Source organism: Nicotiana tabacum, chromosome 8, assembly GCF_000715075.1.
Source record: "Nicotiana tabacum cultivar K326 chromosome 8, ASM71507v2, whole genome shotgun sequence".
NCBI lineage: Eukaryota > Viridiplantae > Streptophyta > Magnoliopsida > Solanales > Solanaceae > Nicotiana > Nicotiana tabacum.
In genome coordinates, this window is record NC_134087.1 from 125,863,362 (window position 1) to 125,882,480 (window position 19,119).

General features: G+C 40.9%; 1 protein-coding gene across 5 annotated transcripts; it reads left to right on the forward strand.

Annotated features, from left to right (window-relative positions):
• The first annotated feature begins 10,835 nt into the window (after positions 1-10,835).
• LOC107782834 (uncharacterized) lies at positions 10,836-18,469 on the forward strand. 5 transcript variants are annotated; one of them, XM_075219620.1, is made up of 6 exons: positions 10,839-11,178; positions 11,982-12,115; positions 13,058-13,364; positions 13,600-13,916; positions 15,955-16,050; positions 16,123-18,389. In XM_075219620.1, exons 1-6 carry the CDS (start codon positions 11,047-11,049, stop codon positions 17,612-17,614), a joined length of 2,478 nt encoding a protein of 825 aa, XP_075075721.1. In that variant the 5' UTR covers positions 10,839-11,046; the 3' UTR covers positions 17,615-18,389. The 5 variants fall into 5 exon arrangements, with proteins under 5 accessions (XP_075075722.1, XP_075075721.1, XP_075075724.1 ...); XM_075219623.1 differs by lacking the exon at positions 10,839-11,178 and adding an exon at positions 11,632-11,767 and having other exon boundaries at positions 16,123-18,425; XM_075219621.1 differs by lacking the exon at positions 11,982-12,115 and having other exon boundaries at positions 10,836-11,178; positions 16,123-18,433.
• The last annotated feature ends 650 nt before the right edge of the window (positions 18,470-19,119 follow it).

Consider the following 19,119-nt stretch of genomic DNA (forward strand, 5'->3'; position numbering starts at 1 on the left):
GGCTAAGGGCCTGCACCAAAATAAGAGAAGGGTTGAACCTCAATCGAATGATGACGGGCTGTTATTTCGATAAGTTCGACGTAACACCCTTTAAGACCAAGGGGCTTCAGCAAAACCAGAGAAGGGTTCTACCTCGATCGAACGACGACGGACTGTTATTTCGATAAGTTCGAAATAACACCCTTTAAGGCCAAGGGCCTTCGCCAAAAAAGAGAAGGGTTCGACCTTGATCGAACAACGACGGGCTGTTATTTCGATAAAGACTTAGCTAAAAAAGAGAAGGGTTCGACCTCAACAAACGATGATGGGCTATTATTTTGATAAATTCGAAATAACACCCTTTAAGGCCAATGGCCTGCGCCAAAAAAAGAGAAGGGTTCGACCTTGATCGAACGAAGACGGGCTATTATTTCGATAAGTTCGAAATAAAACCTTTTAAGGCCAAGGGCCTTCTCCAAAAAAAAAGAAGGGTTCGACCTCGATCGAACGATGACGGTCTGTTATTTGGATAAGTTCGAAATAATACCCTTTAAGGCCAAGGGCCTTTGACAAAAAAGAGAAGGGTTCGGCCTCGATCGAAGAACGATGGGCTGTTATTCCGATAAGTTCGAAATAACACACTTTAAGGCCAAGGGCCTTCACCAAAAAGAGAAGGATTCGACCTCGATCTAACGAAGACGGGATGTTATTTCGATAAGTTCGAAATAACACCCTTTAAGGTTATGGGCCTTTGCCAAAAAAAAAGGGTTCGGCCTCAATCAAACAATGATCAGCTGTTATTTCGATAAGTTCGAAATAACACCCTTTAAGGCCAAGGACCTGCACCAAAATAAGAGAAGGGTTCGACCTCGATCGAATGACGACGGGCTGTTATTTCGATAAGTTCGAAATACATCCTTTAAGGCCAAGGGCCTTCGCCAAAAAAGAGAGATGGGTTCGACCTCGATCGAACAAAGACGGAATGTTATTTCGATAAGTTCGAAATAACACCCTTTAAGGCTAAGTGCCTTCTCCAAAAAGGGAAGGGTTCAACCTTGATCGAACGAGGAGTTTTGTTATCTCGATAAGTTCGAAATAAAACCTTTTAAGGCCAAGGGCCTTCTCCAAAAAAAGATAAGGGTTCGACCTCGATCGAACGATGACGGCCTGTTATTTCTATAAGTTCGAAATAACACCCTTTAAGGCTAAGGGACTGCGCCAAAAAAGAGAAATGTTTGACCTCAATTGAATGACGATGGACAGTTATTTCGATAAGTTCTAAATAACACCTTTTAAGGTCAAGGGCCTTCGCCAAAATGAGAAGGGTTCGATCTCGATCAAAATCGACGGGCTATTATTTCGATATGTTCGAAATAACACCCTTTAAGTCCAAGGGCCTTCGCCAAAAAATAGAATGGTTCGACCTCGATCGAAAAACGATGAGTTATTATTTCGATAAGTTCGAAATAACACCCTTTAAGTCCAAGGGTCTTCGCCTAAAAAGAGAAGGGTTCGACCTCGATCGAACAAAGATGGGCTGTTAGTTTGGTAAGTTCGAAATAACACCCTTTAAGGCCAAGGGCCTGCGCCAAAACAAGAGAAGGGTTCGATCTCGATTGAACGACGACGGGATGTTATTTCGATAAGTTTGAAATAACACCCTTTAAGGCCAAGGGCCTTCTCCAAAAAAGGGAAGGTTCAGACCTCAATCGAACGAGGACGGGCTATTATTTTGATAAGTTCGAAATAACACCCTTTAAGGCCAAGGGCCTTCGCCAAAAAAAGGGGTTGACCTCGATCGAACGATGATGGGCTGTTATTTTGATAAGTTCAAAATAACACCCTGTAAGGCCAAGGGCCTTCGCCAAAACAAGAGAAGAGTTCGACCTCGATCGAATGATTATGGGATGTTATTTAGATAACTTCGAAATAACACCCTTTAAGGCAAAGGGCCTGCGCCAAAACAAGATAGGGGTTCGACCTCGATCGAACGACGACGAGCTATTATTTTGATAAGTTCGAAATAACACCCCTTAAGGCCAAGGGCCTTCGCCACAAAAGAGAAGGGTTTGACCTCGATCGAACGACAATAGGCTGTTATTTCGATAAGTTCGAAATAACACCCTTTAAGGCAAGGGCATTCGCCAAAAAAGAGAAGGGTTCGATCTCGATCTAACAATGACGGACAGTTATTTCGATAATTTCGAAAAAACACCCTTTAAGGACAAGGGCCTTTGCCAAAAAAGAGAAGGGTTCGACCTCGATCAAACGAAGACGGGCTGTTATTTTGATAAGTTCGAAATAACACCCTTTAAGGCCAATGGCTTGCGCCAAAAAAAGAGAAGGGTTCGACCTTGATCAAACGACGGCGGGCTGTTACTTCGATAAGTTTGAAATAACACCCTTTAAAGCCAAGGGCCTTTGTCAAAAAAGAGAAGAGTCCGACCTCGATCGAACGACGATGGGCTGTTATTTCGACAAGTTCGAAATAACACACTTTAAGGCCAAGGGCCTTCACCAAAAAAGAGAAGGGTTCGACCTCGATAGAACGATGACGAGCTGTTATTTTGATAAGTTTGAAATAACACCTTTTAAGGCAAAGGGCCTTCGCCAAAAAAGAGATGGGTTCGTCTTCGATCGAACGACGACGTGATTTTATTTCGATAAGATCGAAATAACACCCTTTAAGTCCAAGGGCCTTCACCAAAAAAGTGAAGGTTTCCCTCTCAATCGAACGAGGACGGGTTGTTATTTTGATAAGTTCGAAATAACACCCTTTAAGTCCAAGGGCCTTTGACAAAAAAGAGAAGGGATTGACCTCGATCAATTAACGACGGGATGTTATTTCGATAAGTTCGAAATAACACCCTTTAAGGCCAAGGGCCTTCGCCTAAAAAGAGAAGGGTTCGACCTCGATCGAACGACAACGAGCCGTTATTTCGATAAGTTCGAAATAACAACCTTTAAGGCTAAGGACCTTCGCCAAAAAAGAGAAGGGTTCGACCTCGATCAAACGATGATAGGTTGGTATTTCAGTAAGTTCGAAATAACACCCTTTAAGGCCAAGGGCCTGCGCTAAAAGAAGAGAAGGGTTCGACCTCGATCGAACGATGACAGGCTATTATTTCGATAAGTTCGAAATAACACCCTTTAAATCCAAGGGCCTTCACCAAAAAAGAGAAGGGTTCGACCTCGATCGAACGACGAAGGGATGTTATTTCGATAAGTTTGAAATAACACCCTTTAAGGCAAGGGTCTTCACCTAAAAGAGAAGGTTTCAACCTCGATCGAACGATGATGGGCTGTTATTTCGATAAGTTCGAAATAACACCCTTTAAGGCCAAGGGCCTGAGCCAAAACAAGAAAAGGGTTCGACCTCGATCGAACAATGGCGAGCTGTTATTTCAATAAATTCGAAATAACACCTTTTAAGGCCAAGGGCCTTCGCCAAAAAAGATAAGGGTTCGACCTCGATCTAACGATGATGGGCTGTTATTTCGATAAGTTCGAAATAACACACTTTAAGACCAAGGTCCTTCGCGAAAAAAAAAAAGAAGGGTTCGACCTCGAACGAACAAGGACGAGCTATTATTTTGATAAGTTCGAAACAACACCCTTTAATGCCTAGGGCCTTCGCCAAAAAAGAGAAGGGTCCGACCTCGATCGAACGACGACGGGCTGTTATTTTGATTAGTTTGAAATAACACCCTTTAAGGCCAAGGGCCTTCGCCAAAAAAGAGAAGGGTTTGACCTCGATCAAACGATGATGGACTGTTATTTCGATAAGTTCATAATAACACCCTTTAAAGCCAAGGGCCTTTGCCAAAAAAGAGAAGGGTTCGACCTCGATCGAACGACGACGGGCTGTTATTTCGATAAGTTCGAAATAATACCCTTTAAGGCCAAGGGCCTTCGGCAAAAAAGAGAAGGATTCGACCTCGATCGAACAATGACGAGCTGTTATTTCGATAAGTTCAAAATAACACCCTTTAAGGCCAAGGTCCTTCTCCAAATAAGAGAAGGGTTCGACCCCGATCGGATGACGACAGGCTATTATTTTGATTAATTTGAAATAACACCCTTTAAGGCCAAGGGCCTTCGCCAAAAAAGAGAAGGTCTCGACCTCGATCGAGCGACGACGGGTTGTTATTTCGATAAGGACTTCGCCAAAAAAAATAAGGGTTAAACTTTGATCGAACAAAGACGTGTTGTTATTTTGATAAGTTCGAAATAACACCCTTTAAGGCCAAGGGCCTTTGCCAAAAAAGAGAAGAGTTCGACCTCGATCGAACAACGACGGGCTGTTATTTCGATAAGTTTGAAATAACACCCTTTAAGGCCAAGGGCCTTCGCCAAAAAAGAGAAGGGTTCGACCTCGATCGAACGATGCGAGCCTCCCATTCTTTCGCTCGCGCTTCCTCATAAGCAGCCTCAACCACGGTGCCCGCCTCCCACAATATCTTATATATATCCCGTCGGGCTTCAGAATAAACCTAGAGCTCATGCATTTGGCGGGGAACGACAGCGGAAGATGACTCAACCTGAGCTAATAATCGCTCATTTTTTGCCTCCAGAGCCATGACCCGATCTCCCAGAACTGATGCCTCCTGATCAATCATGTCAATGCGCTCCTCGAGCCTTGCCTCCATGAGGGTAGCTGTCGCTCTCTCCAACTTTTGTTCGGATTGGAGGACGCGGATGGTATTCTCCAGGGTCATTTCCCTCGCCAAAGCTTTGGACTAGGCACCCTTAATGCTCTCCAACCCATCGACTTTGCTCTCCAGCAAAGTCAATTTTCTCATCCACTCTACGCTCATCGCCTCAACCTTGACCAAGTTTTGGTCTATCTCCGACAGCATCGACCTCAACCTTCCCTACAGATGCTCGCATTCCGCTGCAACCCCCTTACCCAACTCGAGCTCCTCGTCCTTAATTCTAAGTTGCTCCTAGAGTGCGCTCTTGCTGCGGATGGTCTGCATCAATTCCTGGTCCCTTTTCTCCAACTCCTCACCAAGAGCCTGATTGCGGGGATCCGTCCTCAACCACTCGTGCATCTCGCGACATCTGTCACGATAGCGACGATACTTCTCCAACATCTTCAAAAAAAATTTTGCCCTAGTGTTGTCCCTGCGAATGCTTTCCACTTCCACCATATATGTCTGGAAAATGCAAAGAAGGGGTTAGGCTAGTACTTCCGAGAAGGGCGAAAAAAAAAAGCGAAAGTAAAATGCAACGTACCCTTAAGCCCATAACGGCCACTTCGTCCATCAAATCAGCATCAGGAAAAGACCGGAGGGACTCATTCTCGGCCTCGGAGCATAACAGGTTGAATTGCGGCACTAGATCCTCCCGTTCCCCCAAGAGATTGACGCCAGACGGGATCTGAAGAATACGGGCCGAGCCCCTTGCATTAACCATCGAATGAGTAAGGCCCTCCTCAAAAATCCTGACATCATCGGGGTCCAGGTCGTCAACCACCACGCATTTTCCCCTTTTTGCTGCTGAAGGTGGAGCCCGACCCAGTGCAGAAGATGAGGGCACGTCTGAAATCATGACAGCGGCCCCAGAAGTCTGATTCTCCATTACGAAAGGTTGTTGGACACCAACAACGGCAGGGATCTCTGATTGAGCCAAGGCAGCGGCAGGAGTCTCTGATTGTCGATCACGGACATCGACAATTTCGACGGTCTGCTCTGCCCTTACGGGGGGAATAGCCATAATGCCCTCTCCAAAACCTGTCAGGGGAGAGTCGTCCAGATAAATTACTATTGGGGGAGTCGCCTCAAAATCTACTCTCCGTCTCTTCGACGACCCCTATTTCTCTCCAGTAGATGGTGACTCACCCGTTGGGAGAACGACATTGGTCAAAACCTCATCATGAGAAGTGGCCCTCGCCGGAGTAACCAAGGCCGCAGACTCAACTGAAGCAGCCCTCGATGAAGGTCGGGCAGTGGGTACTGCGATAGGACGAGCGGATGCGACCGACTGGCGGAAAGCTAACGGAGGGGCCCTTGCTCTTCGCACTCTCCCTGACAACAACAAACGATGCATGAGAAGCTAAGTAAAAAGGGAAAGAACAGTAGACAAAGACGTCATCTCACCTGTAAGGGGCCTGCGTCCGAACCTCTCATGAAAGGTCGACCAGGTGCGAATCCCCACCGTATAGGGAAGTATGGCCTCCACCCACTCACGGATACCTTCGACAGGTGGAGGAGGCAATCTCTCAGCTGCAAAGATGTGATAAAATTTAGTACCCATAGAAAATGGTCGAGCACTTCGACGACTAAAAATACAAACTTACGTGCAAAGTTCCATTTCTCAGGGAATCCCGTTGGGTCCGCCACGATATGCTCAGTTTGCACATAAAAGTAATTCTCGTAGAAACGATAGTTGGTCCTGTCGTCCATCTTCACCACCAGCCCCTTCGATCCCCGAGGACGCATGTGAACCATCGAACCACAAATATGTTGGGGAGCAAAGATGCTGAGCATATTGTCCAAAGTGACCTCACGACCGGCGAGTTCAGCATACTTGAGAAGCATAAGGAATACCTTGTATAAATATGGCAAAAGTTGGGTGGGGAACACTTTGTAGTAGCGACAAAAATCTACCACTAATAGGGAAAGAGGAAATGTGTACCCTATAATGAAGGGGTAGGCATTGAACACACAGTACCCGAGGCGGTCGAAGTGAACTATGTCTTTTCCCACTGCTGGCCGCATATCAACATAACCGGGAATCCCCCACCTTTCCTTCAATTCTGCAATGTCCCTTTCCCTCAGAACAGAGTGAACAGGTTCCGGTTTGACCCTGGCAGGAGTAGTGAAGTCAGTCGGCTTTGTCCCAAGGCGGGGTAAGATCTCAATCACCGATGGGACCCCCTCATCCTCCACTGCATCCGCCCCTTCGGTGATCTGAGCAGCATTTTTTGGTACTTAATCAACAGTAGGGAAATTTTCACAAGAAGAATCTCCAGCCATTCTTGTCAGAAAATACGCCAAAGAAATAACGGAAAGTAGAGATGAAAGTTTTCAGTGAACAAGGGGGCACGTAGAAATTTGAGGTACCGAGAAGAAAATATATCTATAAGATTATTCCGAGTAAAAGATGAAGAAGTGTGTCGATCGAATGACAAGTTTCCTCTATTTATAAGAAACATAAATCCCCCGAGCATGAAACTCAAGAGTCGCCAATCAAATCTGGTAGCGCATGAAATTTTTCAGTCTCCCAGAAACGTGCGTCATAATGGTGATAACCATGAAACAACGCTTCAATACCAAACGATGTTTTGATTCTGAAACCGCCACAACGGTCCATGAGGATCGAAAGAACGCCACCACTCAGCTAAAAACCCACAAAATGTGACTAAGGAACGGAAAATCGTAGGTCAGATTTCTCTTGAATTCGTAACGAACATGATCCGTCTGCCGAGTCCGACATAGGACGACCCCAACAGATGGAGGGACTAACTGTATTGGTCAAAATCTGACTGTCACGACCAAGTTGACCGACACCCCGCATCAGTAATTGGGCAGTGAATGTCAATAGAGCCCACTCCATTTCTCCTCTATGACATCCGACGAATCGGTAAGATTGACGCCTAAAATCATGACCTAGACACATCAGTGGCAAGAAGATGTCAAGTTAAGCAAAGGGCAACGATATCCTAACTATAAATAGCCAGGGAAAGCTCTCAGCAAAGGGAGCTTCTCCAATTTCCAAAAAGGAAGACAAAAAGCTCCCTTCTTGTATTCTAGAGAAAGAGGAGATAACCTCGAAGAAAATATGTAAATCTACTTCCTCATCGATTGATGAGAAAGACAATGTCGAATCTTAATAAGATCAATCATATCTCTTTCATCCCATATGCAATCGTTGTTGTTAACTTTTCGATCTGGAATTAATTATATTTGACTAAGATTTACCCATTCATCTTTGATTGGTTTACTCAAAAAAATTTTAATATCTTTTGGGTCAAACAAGAATGACATGTCAGCTTGTTGGTCTTACTTGTTGACGTGGTGGTTTATCCATAACTAACATGGACCCAGAAATAAAAATCCGAGAATGGTGGAACTAACTACGATACAATAAAAAACCACAATTTTTTTTATTTTAAAAAAACCGTATTCCTATTTATTTTATATGACACCTTTTAAATTTTCAGACATTTATAGATCTTGAAAAAATATATTTATAGATATTCAACACAATTCCATTAATAGCAATATTCTATATAATTTTTCACAATTTCTTAAAATTCAAATTCACTAAAATATTTAGCTTTCAATTTTGATGTGATATTTAATACTTTATATTTTTTTTTAGTCAGTCCGCTAGGCAAACGCCTAGGGCTAGTTTTATTTATAACCAGATAAAATACAAAATACAATGTCATGATATCCTACGAACTGAAAGTAATAAAGTTTGAACTTAACAAGTATCCTATTATCAAAATTGAGTGTTACACTCAACATTGATAACACATTAATACTATTAAACTTTGTAATACAATTCTGCATCCAAGAATGTGCATGTGAAAGGCGCACAATGCAACATTCCTTCTAAACCCGTTTGTTTGTTGCAATTCCATATCTTTTTCGACACTTGTTTTCTCTTTTGTTTCACAAAATCATGTTGTAGTTTGCTTCCATATCTAGTTCCCTCCATCCTCCATAGTAGACTCACAATAGTCTTGGCGTGCAAATCCCTGTCGTGCCTCCATGTTCGCTCACGTCCCAGCTTCCAGCATCCGTTCGTCGTCCCCCATGCTGGTCGCATACCAGTGCACAGCCTTAAGCGTGCTCGACAACGACGAAGCCTAGGATTGTTGACAGCTTTGTGGTGGAAAGCACGTGAGTCCCACTTACAGCCTTTTCCATGTGATCTCTTTGCTCAACAGCATGTGTTGTCTGCCATGCCTTGCACATGAAACCATGTGTGCACATTAAAATATTTAGAAAATGCCTCAGTGCATAGTTAGATTCCTTTTCCAGCTGCTGTGCTTTGCGTGAACTATTGTTGTTAGCTTCTGTCGCACAAAACTCCCACTTGACAGTAGTTAGCGTGCATGGCATCTGCACCTTTTTTTTTCTTTTGCTGCGTTCCTTCTGCTTCGTCGATGAGAGACAGCTTTGTGCTGGAATCGCACGTGAGCTCCACATACAGCTGCAGCATAAAGAAATATATCCCATAGTACCTTCATCCTAGAGTATTGCATGCTTTTATGTATCCTAGATAACTTTCCATGTGCATTCGACTTTTCCATTTGATTCCTTTGCTCACCAGCATGTGTTGTCTGCCAGGCCTTCCACATTAAATCTTGTATGCATATTAAGAGATTATTTAATCCGAATTGGATTGAAGCATGCGATAATATAAAGCATTGGCCTTTGTTGCCTGCTTTTCTCGAAAACATATTTGCTGCACATGCTAGTTGTGTTTCCAATGCCATTTGCTTCTTGTTGTGCTCGAAATTAGGATCAATCATTTTTATATTCCCAGATCCCTGAACCATGCGTATGATATTAAACACTTCTGCACCATGCTGGTTGTATATCCAAAGAACTGAAAGCACACTTTCACCTCCCGCTCTTCCTTTTCTCTTTGCTTACTATCTCCTGTTCACATTCACCCTTAGATTTGGACATTGCAGCTTATCTTCATTTACCAACCTCCTTCCCTGTGCATCTAGATGCCAGAATTGTTGGCATTCTATTTCTCCATGATCTAAAGCATAATTAGCCAAGTGATCTGCCAGTTTGTTGCCCTCCCTATGAATATGAGTAACTGTGTAATTTCCCTCATTCATTAGTTGCATCATTTCCTCTACCTGCTCAGATATGATCCATGGTGGTTTCCAGATCCTATCCATTATCTTTTTTAATAACATTGAGTCAGTTTGAAGCCATACATGAGAGTATTGTTGAAATCTGCAGAACCTTAGTGCTTCTACCATGGCCTTCGCTTCAGCTATTGTGTTTGTTGTCTCTTCAATCTCTTTCCCTACTGACTTGACTATGTCACCATTTTCATTTCTTATACAAAAACCTATTGAGCTCCTGCCTGGATTTCCCCTCGATGCATCATCCGTATTAACTTTTAGCCATCCTGCACTTGGAAATTCCCACGTGACTTTTGTAACCTTAGTATGTAGTGCATTAGTATGTAGTGTATTGGCTGTTATTTTAATGTATTCTTACTACCATTAATTAAAAAGATCCATCTATATACTATACACTTTTCATAACATCACTAATAATTAGAAGTCAAATTAACTTTTTCGGCATGTAACTATTTTTATGAATTTTTTATTAGAAAAAATTTGGACTTATATTACTTTTTGTATAATTTATAAATGTACACATCTCACTTTAAGAAAAATAAGAAAATTAATTTCTGAATTAAGATTCAAAAATTAAAAAAATTGGCCCTGATACTTCATATTTCATTTAATTTGAAAAGAAAACAAGGAGTATACAATTTGGATAAGTTTCTGAAGGAAAATGGTAAGCAGTAAGCACAATAACTTTTCATATAAATTAAGACAAATAATTCTATATTTGTTTGGTCCATAAGTGCAAAGAGAATCAAGAAATCTAAGCAAAAAACACTAGTGAATATTTTTCTGTGTGGCTGACAAAGTTACCCTTCTGTGCCTGCGCACAAGCAGGCCTGTGCGTAGGCTGAATCACTGTGGATTAAAGTAATCCACGCTTATATTTGCAGAACACACAAAAAAAATTTAAAAAAAATAAAAAAATAAAAATCCAGGAAAAAATAATAGTACTCCATATGGTAGGGGCTATGTTTAAATATCATGCTTTATGTAAATTTATTTTGTGGTAGGGGATGGAAGTGGTTCCAAGTTGTTTCTTCCATGCTATGCTGTGCCGCCCAGCGACTTTTTGGTCGGTAGCAGCTCACGTTGCCTATAAATGTAGGGACGGTGCCAAAATGCTCTCACAAAAATCTAAGTACACGTAAACACACCCTGAAATCTCAATCCGCTCTATCTTACGCAGAAATTGATCAAAAACCAAACTCAACTCCAACAACGCAGCCATCATGTCACCGAATAATTACTTTGCTAGCGATGTCGACGGAATTCACGGTAAATATGAAATAGTTGAAGTTGAAGCCGATGTCCACATCATCACCTCTGGCGGCCTCCGCATACCGGCGCATTCCACTGTTCTGGTAATGCTGGCCATAGCTTCTGTTTGTGTAACAATTCATCACTCTCTCCATGTTAGATTTATTTAGTTTGACTACTTTTTGAAATTGTATTTTTATATATGTCTCAACATTTGTGTGTAGAGGTGTCAAACGGTTAGGTCGGGTATGGAATGAGTCGAAAACGGGTAATAAAAAAATGAATAAATTAAACGATCCGATCCGTATTTAATATGGATAAAAAAGGAGTTAACCGGCGAATAATATGGGTAGCCATATTATCCATGAATTTTTGAATACGATCACTTTTCGAAGAATTCTTATTCTCCCGAACTTGAGGAATCCAATTTTAGATTTTACAAATATAAAAGTTAAACCCAATAATTATCCATTGGTTATCTATTTTTTAAATGGATAAATATGATTTTTATCCACCTGTTTTTAAAAAGTTCTTATTCAACCCGTTTTTTAGTTGGGTGATTAGTGTATTCTTTTTACCATTTTGCTACCACTATTTGTGTGATTTGAATGGTTTCTAAACATAGTTATGTATCATTCTCAGATCAATAAGGAAATAGTGGTAGAACTAGGGAGTAGCACTTTTGTGAAGTAGGTATGAATCGATTCTTCATTTTCTTAAAAAGGAAAAAAAAAAGAAAAGGGAATGCTTCTTGGCTAACATGAAAAAGACCATCTACTTCCATGTCAAAACTGGGAGTGGGTCCTAGGAAAAATCCAATTCTTCAGATGTGAATCCAATAGTTAATTTCCAAAATCACTCTATTTTGCAATTTGAAAGTACTGATCTCTACGAAACATAATTGTAGGCTGCTACGTCGACGGTGCTGGAGAGCATACTAGTTCGACCGCAAAAGCGGAGGAGCTCTGAGAAAACGATACGGGTTCTCGGCGTTCCCTGCGACGCCGTTTCCGTTTTTGTCCGATTTCTCTATTTCTTCAAGTGAGTTTTCAAATACATGCGAATCCGTTTGTTTTCTAATTTGTTTATTTATTTTTAAAATTATATCGGTTTTCATGATCAAAGTTCAACCCTGATTTGTTGGAATTGAATATACTGAATATGACAGCAGGAAGTAGATTCATGTGGGATTAAGCTGGGTTTGGACATAAATATGGTTGAAACTTGAAAAAAATGAGTTTTTGAAGATAAAAGATGAAAAATGATTTTTGAAGATAAAAGATGAAAAATGATTTTTGAAGGTTGAAATTCTGTTTGTACATGTATTTTACATGAGAAGAATTTGAAGTTTTGTGAATATAAAACTTCAAAACTACTCTAGAGCTATTTTTGGGATTTGAAGATTTTGTTTTAAAAATCTACCAAAAAATGGTTAAAATCTACAGACAAACAGATATTGAAAACAAAATTTGAAAAAAAAAAAAAAAAAAACTCCCAATTATATGGCCAAATGGGAGCTAAATCTTTGTTCATTCCTTGATTAGAAGATAGGTGATTGGGCCTCAAAGCTAAATTTGGCCGCCCATATCATAATTGTCTTACAAGTGGCTCATTGATTGCCTTACATTCTTTATATATATATATATATATATATATATATATATATATATATATATATATATATATATATATATATATATACATATATATATTTCTTTAATAACTCTGTCCAGCACCGGCTACACCGCGTCTTCCAGTGTTATTGGAGTGTACAACAAAAATTTTAAAAAGGATTTTCATCCTATACACTAGTAATAGAAAGATTTTTGGTATTATCATAGTAACATATTACTGCGATGTACTTATTGTTATCTTTTAAGTAAATGTAAAGGTTTCCTTCAGTATGCATATAATATTTTCTATTAAATACACATAAATAAAACATATGGTTGTCTAAATCGACCATGTTATCATTGTGTTCAGGTGCACTGAGGAGCAGACGGAGAAACATGGGATTCATCTGCTAGCACTTTCTCATCTGTACTTGGTGCCACAGCTGAAGCAGAGATGCACTAAGGGGATGGCCGAGCGATTGACGATTGAAAATGCAGTGGATGTGCTTCAACTTGCGAGACAACTATGTGATGCACCTGATCTGTACCTCAAGTGCATGAAATTTTTGTCAAGCAATTTCAAGAAAGTTGAGGAGACTGAGGGCTGGAAGTTCCTTCAAGATCATGATCCTTGTCTTGAGCTTGAAATTCTACAGTTCATGGATGAGGCTGATTCGGTACGTAGCTAGTAACTACAAAATCATTTGCATATACCCCAGCTTCTAGCTCATTGACAATTGTGATTTTAAGTTCACCCATGATTTGGTTCATGGAATTCCTCTTGGAGTTTGTCAATTGATTGTGGAACAATAGGAAGAAGCTGTCGTGTGATCTTGACATGGCATTTGTTTGCATTTCTTTTATCATTAAGTGATGTGACTAGTGATTTTCATTGGTAATTAATCATTTTAGCGTAAGAAGAGGAGGAGGAGACACAGACGTGAGCAGAGCTTATATTTACAGCTAAGTGAAGCGATGGTTTGTTTGGAGCACATATGCACCGAAGGATGTACAAGCGTGGGGCCTTATGACATGGAATCTAGCCATAAGAGGGTTCCATGTAGCAATTTTGATACATGCCAAGGCCTCCAGCTTCTGATCCGACATTTTGCTAGCTGTAAGACAAGAGCGAATGGAGGTTGTTTGAGATGCAAGCGGAGGTGGCAGCTCCTAAGATTACACGCTTCTGTTTGTGACCAACCTCAAGATTGTCGAGTTCCTCTTTGCAGGTAACCACTACTTACTAGTTTATAGATCTATTCTTGTACTGATCACTTTGCTGTTGTTGACTTGTTCATTTCTTCTTTAGTTCCTCAGATTTTTTTACTTCGTCCGTAATTGATTCTTCTATTTATGATATAGTCATTCCTAGGAATGTTTATCAGTGTCATATATACCACCATATACTATTGTGGGTTAAGTGCAAAAGTATTGGTTGACATCATGATTTTGCTCAATGTCATGTCTAATCATGAAGTTTATTTCAAATTTCATAGTGATTTCTTAATGCTGATCGTTGGGGTTGTGAATTCTTAATTGAGAACGACCCATCAAAAATTAATCTTAGAAAGCAGGGCTTAGTGACCTTTTTGACATATTCCATTGGATTTTTTCTAGTTGAAATGTGTCTATTTATCCTGTTCGTCTTAGTGAAAATATCTTCAATGAGTAATAAGCTTTTAACACGTAGATTGGATAAAGTCGAAAGGGTCACAAAAATATCAGCTTCAAAATAACTTTATTTGCTTTCTTTATGAGTAGGGTCTATTTCTTGAACTGATACAATGATCCTTTCTTTTGTTATGCACTGTAGTTGGTGATCGGTGAATATATTAGTAGATCCAGTTTTTCCCATTACAGACAATTCGAACTGAAATTGCAACAAAGGGGTGATGATACGCTGTGGAAATCACTTGTTAGAAAGGTGGTGTCTGCCAAAGCTATATCTTCTTTGTCTCTGCCTAAAAGAAAGAGAGAAGAAGAACCAAGATTGAACTTAATAAGCCATCATCAAGTGAGAAGTTTTAGGTTGACAACTCACTGTCAATAGTTAGAAAGCTATGTTGGCAATTCAGTGTCAACAGTAAAAAGTTATTTACCTTTAAGGCTTGAGAAGGTATCGGTTAGGCAAATTCAATCTATGTAAATGAACAATCAATGGTATGGCAGTTATTACTAGAAATTATAGAGTTCGGAACCTGGTTCTTTTGGACTCAAAATACATAAATAGGTGGGGGAAAAAAGGTGACATTTTTATATATAGCGCCACAATATTTGATGTTATACATTAACGTTAATTGTGGCGTTAATGTATAGCGCCAAGTATTGTGACGCTATACTGCAAAACCTGACACGCCCAGGTATAGCGCCACAATACCTGACGCTATACATAAAGTTTTATATATAGCGCCTGGTATTTTGGCGCTATACTCCTTTTTCCTGGCCCCACCAATAATTACTGACTTCAATAATTCAAAAGCGTATAGTGCTAACTTTTTGGGCGCTATATATATATATATATATAAAAAAAAAATCTCGGCTAGCCATTTCCTATATAAAGAAGTTAGGATTGTATAGAAATTCATTCAAAAAAAATTTTAACTCTTGTTGAAATGTTTATTGTTGTTAAATTCTCCAGCATTTTTTCATTATGTCTGAAGAGCGTAGAATAAGAGTTTCATTATATTGGGGGTGAGGTTGTGATGGAGAATAACTCTGTGGGCTACAGTTTACCTGCTCAGTGTCATGTTAAATTGCCACTTACAATAGAGTACGATAAATTGATATCGTTGTTATGCAAAAAAATGAGTGTGAGGAAACGTTCAGTGATACTTAAAGTAACCGGAAGATATCTGTATTCCGTCACTCCGCAAGAGTTTGCTTTTTACTCGGAGATTAACATCGACGATGATGAAACTTTGAGTGATTTTCTGAGGACTCCGGATGAATGCCGGGAATTTCTTGTAATCACAATGTTGGAGATGTACGTGAAGGTCGAAGACGTTCCAAAAAATGAGGTTGTGCGTAGTAGAGATAACCCCCAGTCATCGGGTGGTTATTCTGGAGCAGTTTTTGCCGGACAGGTTCCGGATGAAAGAGTTTTCCTTGATTTAAACTTATCACCGCCGGCGAATGAGCAGCGAGAAAATAATTTATACCCTGATTTCCATAATTCACAAGACGAGTGGTAAACTTCAATTTTCATTTGTGTTAATTATGTATATTTTTGGCGTATTGAATTTGTATTAACGCTTATATATTTAATAGGGGGTACCGGCCGGATATAAATTTTACAAGTGGCCCATCTGGTAGTCATCACCTAATTAAAAACGTCCATCATGGAATTTCATCACATTACGACTTGTAAGTGAAGTGATATAGCCATATGGAAAGCATTTATTAATTCAGTAGCTTATATTTATGTTGGTTGTGCAGTGAAAACGAGCAAGTTGAACCACCCGTACTCACTCAATGGACCGAAAACGACATATTACATCAGGATCTAGCAGATGCACAGAGTGAGGAACAGAACAGTGATTACGATAACAATGCCGATGAATCCGTAGACGAGACACCCTTTTTTCGTGAGGATGGTGATGAGCAGGATGAGAAGGAAGGACCTGATTTGAAGAGAGACCCCCCTAGACGAAGAGTGTACAAGTCCAAAGTGTTGTTTCATTCAAGGGAGATTCCTTATATTGATAACTTGCCAACCATGTCGGATGTGGAAGCTCTCACAAGGGATTTTGATAAAATTCGTACAGCAATGTGGGATGAGTCTAGACCAACGGTGCTTGCAAAGGGGATGCTTTTTCTTGATAAAGTGCGCTTAAGTAAGGCTTATAAAATGCACAACGTAAAAGAGTGTCGTGAGATGCAGGTATGGGAGTCAAGTCCGATGGTATACAAGGTTGTTTGTCGCAGGTGGTTTTGGCCATGTAATTGGATGTTGCGTGCGACCAAGAAGAAGACAGGTATTTGGAAAATGGGTAAATATATTCCCACCCACACATGCGAAATGTACACATTCAACGGGAATCACTTCAACTTGGATATTGACTTGATTTCTCTTATACTTATTCCGCACCTCGAAGCGTCCATAAGGTATACAATCAAAGAGTGCATTACATCAGTCCACCAGGAATATGGCCATACCATTACGAAAAGAAAGGCATTTCTTAGGCGCAAACGAGCGTTTGAAATTGTCTACGGTAATTGGGATAAGTCATTTGCATCTCTGCCAAAGTACATGGCCGCAATGCAGCACTTTAACCCCGGGACAGTTGTTGAATGGAAGCTTGAGCAGAGTCCGGGAACACTAGGATACATATTCAATTACGTTTTCTGGGCGTTTAAGCCAGCAATTTATGATTTTTCGCATTGCCGGCCCGTAATATCCATAGACGGAACTCATATCTATGGAAAGTACGATATCAAGCTATTGATAGCCGTGGCAGTGGATGCTAATGGACAGATATTTCCTCTAGCTTTTGCTGTTTGTGCCAATGAAAGCACAAAGACGTGGACGCTGTTTTTGAACCACCTGAAAGAGCACGTTGTCAAACAGCGTTTAGGTATTTGTCTAATATTTGATCGGCATGGTGGTATATTAAGTTCTGTGGAGAACTTGCCTGCATGGCAAGAACCTTATGCATACCACTGTTACTGTGTGAGGCACTTTAAGGCCAATTTCCAGAAGGCACATCCCAACAAGGATCTACATGATTTGATGTGGATGGCAGCAACAGACCACCAACAGCATAAATTCCGGAGGCATATGGATTCTATCAGGCAAGAAGACCAGGTAGCCTACCGTTGGTTAATGCGACATGACCCTGAAAAGTGGACGTTGCATGCGGATGGTGGCAGACGATGGGGAATTCTTACTACAAACATGTCAGAGTCCTTCAACGGGTTATTGAAGTAGGCAAGAGGATTGCCCGTCACAACCATGGTGCGGATGTCGTTTAAGTAAATGGCGGAGAGGTTTGTTGAACGATCTGAAACTGCAACGGAATTGATGGAGAGGGGTGTTGAATTTATGGCAGTGCCTATGAAGAGATTTGAGAAATACAGATGGCGAGCACATTGGCATTCAATTTTGCAGTATGATAACGAAATAGGTGTTTTTGAAGTTCGCACCGCTATCCATAATAATCGGGGTAATAATGTACATACTGTAAATGAATCTGCAAGGTTATGCTCCTGTGGGAAATGGTCCATCTACCACATGCCTTGCTCACATGCCATCAAGTGTTTTCAACGTGTTGGTTATGCGGAGACCAACTATGTTGATCAACAATATAGTATTTCCAAGTACCTAAACACATATAGTGTTCAGTTGCAGCCAGTGGGTGCTGAGCATTATTGGCCTCCGGAATCATTTAAAATGGTATGTAACAAGTCATATTTGCGTAAAAGACAGGTGCAGAAGAGAACACGTATACGGAGCCAAATGGATGTTAGTGACACCGTTTATGCGCGCAAATGTGGTATATGCTCGCAAATAGGACACGATCGTAGAAAATGTCCTTTGGGTGGCAACAGTAATCAAGCTCAGGGTGGGTGTTCTTCTAGTGTACCTAACTACCCATGAGTTGATGTTGTAATAATTAGTTGTTATGTCTATGTTGCAAGATTTATGAAATAAAATTATGCTTGTTAATTATGATTTGTACTTTCCCATTTTACCAATTTAAATAATAATTTAATAAAATTATCTGTATATTTATTATGTGTGTGTGTTGTCTTGTTGAACTGAAAAAGCTGATCAGCTGACATTATTTGAATATGTTGTCACCTGTAGAAGCGGCAGAAAGCCACCAACGTCTCTTTGTGTGCCGATGCAAGCCCGACACATCTGCATGTACAGATATGAGATGACAACACCACCCCAGCTGTAGATGGTTGTATCCTTGAACCGGGCAATATGATGCAGAAAACGGAGGCTCACTAGGTTCCCCGAAGTGTTCGGGAACAAGACCACCCCCCCCCAAATAGAAGGAGCAACAACAGTCTCGTATATTGTTGTACATCCACCTGCGCTGACTCGTCGGTGATAGTATGGTGGATCTGCACCAGGTGGTCTCTAATGGGGACCAACTATATACGACTGGACCCAAACGCTACCTCCTCGTCCTCCGGCATGAAACCCGTGAGCATGTGCAGCATATCCCAATATGTCTACCGCGAATAATATCTCATGGTCGCAGGCAGTAAAACTGGCAAGCCATCAGCGGACAGGCCATATAAAATCTCAGCGTCCTGGAGTGTGATGGTGGCCTCACCGATGGGCAAATGGAAAGTGTGCGTCTCTGGTCGCCACCGCTCAATCAAGACCATGATCAAAGCATAGTCAAGCTGTATCTGGCCAATCCTAATAATCCTATATAATACCATCTCCTCCAGGTAATGGACCACGCGGGGATGTAG

Coding starts and splice junctions, on each gene's coding strand:
- LOC107782834 (XM_075219620.1), top strand. CDS start 11,047: ATGTCACCGAATAATTACTTTGCTAGCGATGTCGACGGAATTCACGGT. Junction 13,917..15,954: donor TGTCGAGTTCCTCTTTGCAG/GTAACCACTACT, acceptor TATATTTAATAG/GGGGTACCGGCCGGATATAA. Junction 16,051..16,122: donor ATTTCATCACATTACGACTT/GTAAGTGAAGTG, acceptor TTGGTTGTGCAG/TGAAAACGAGCAAGTTGAAC.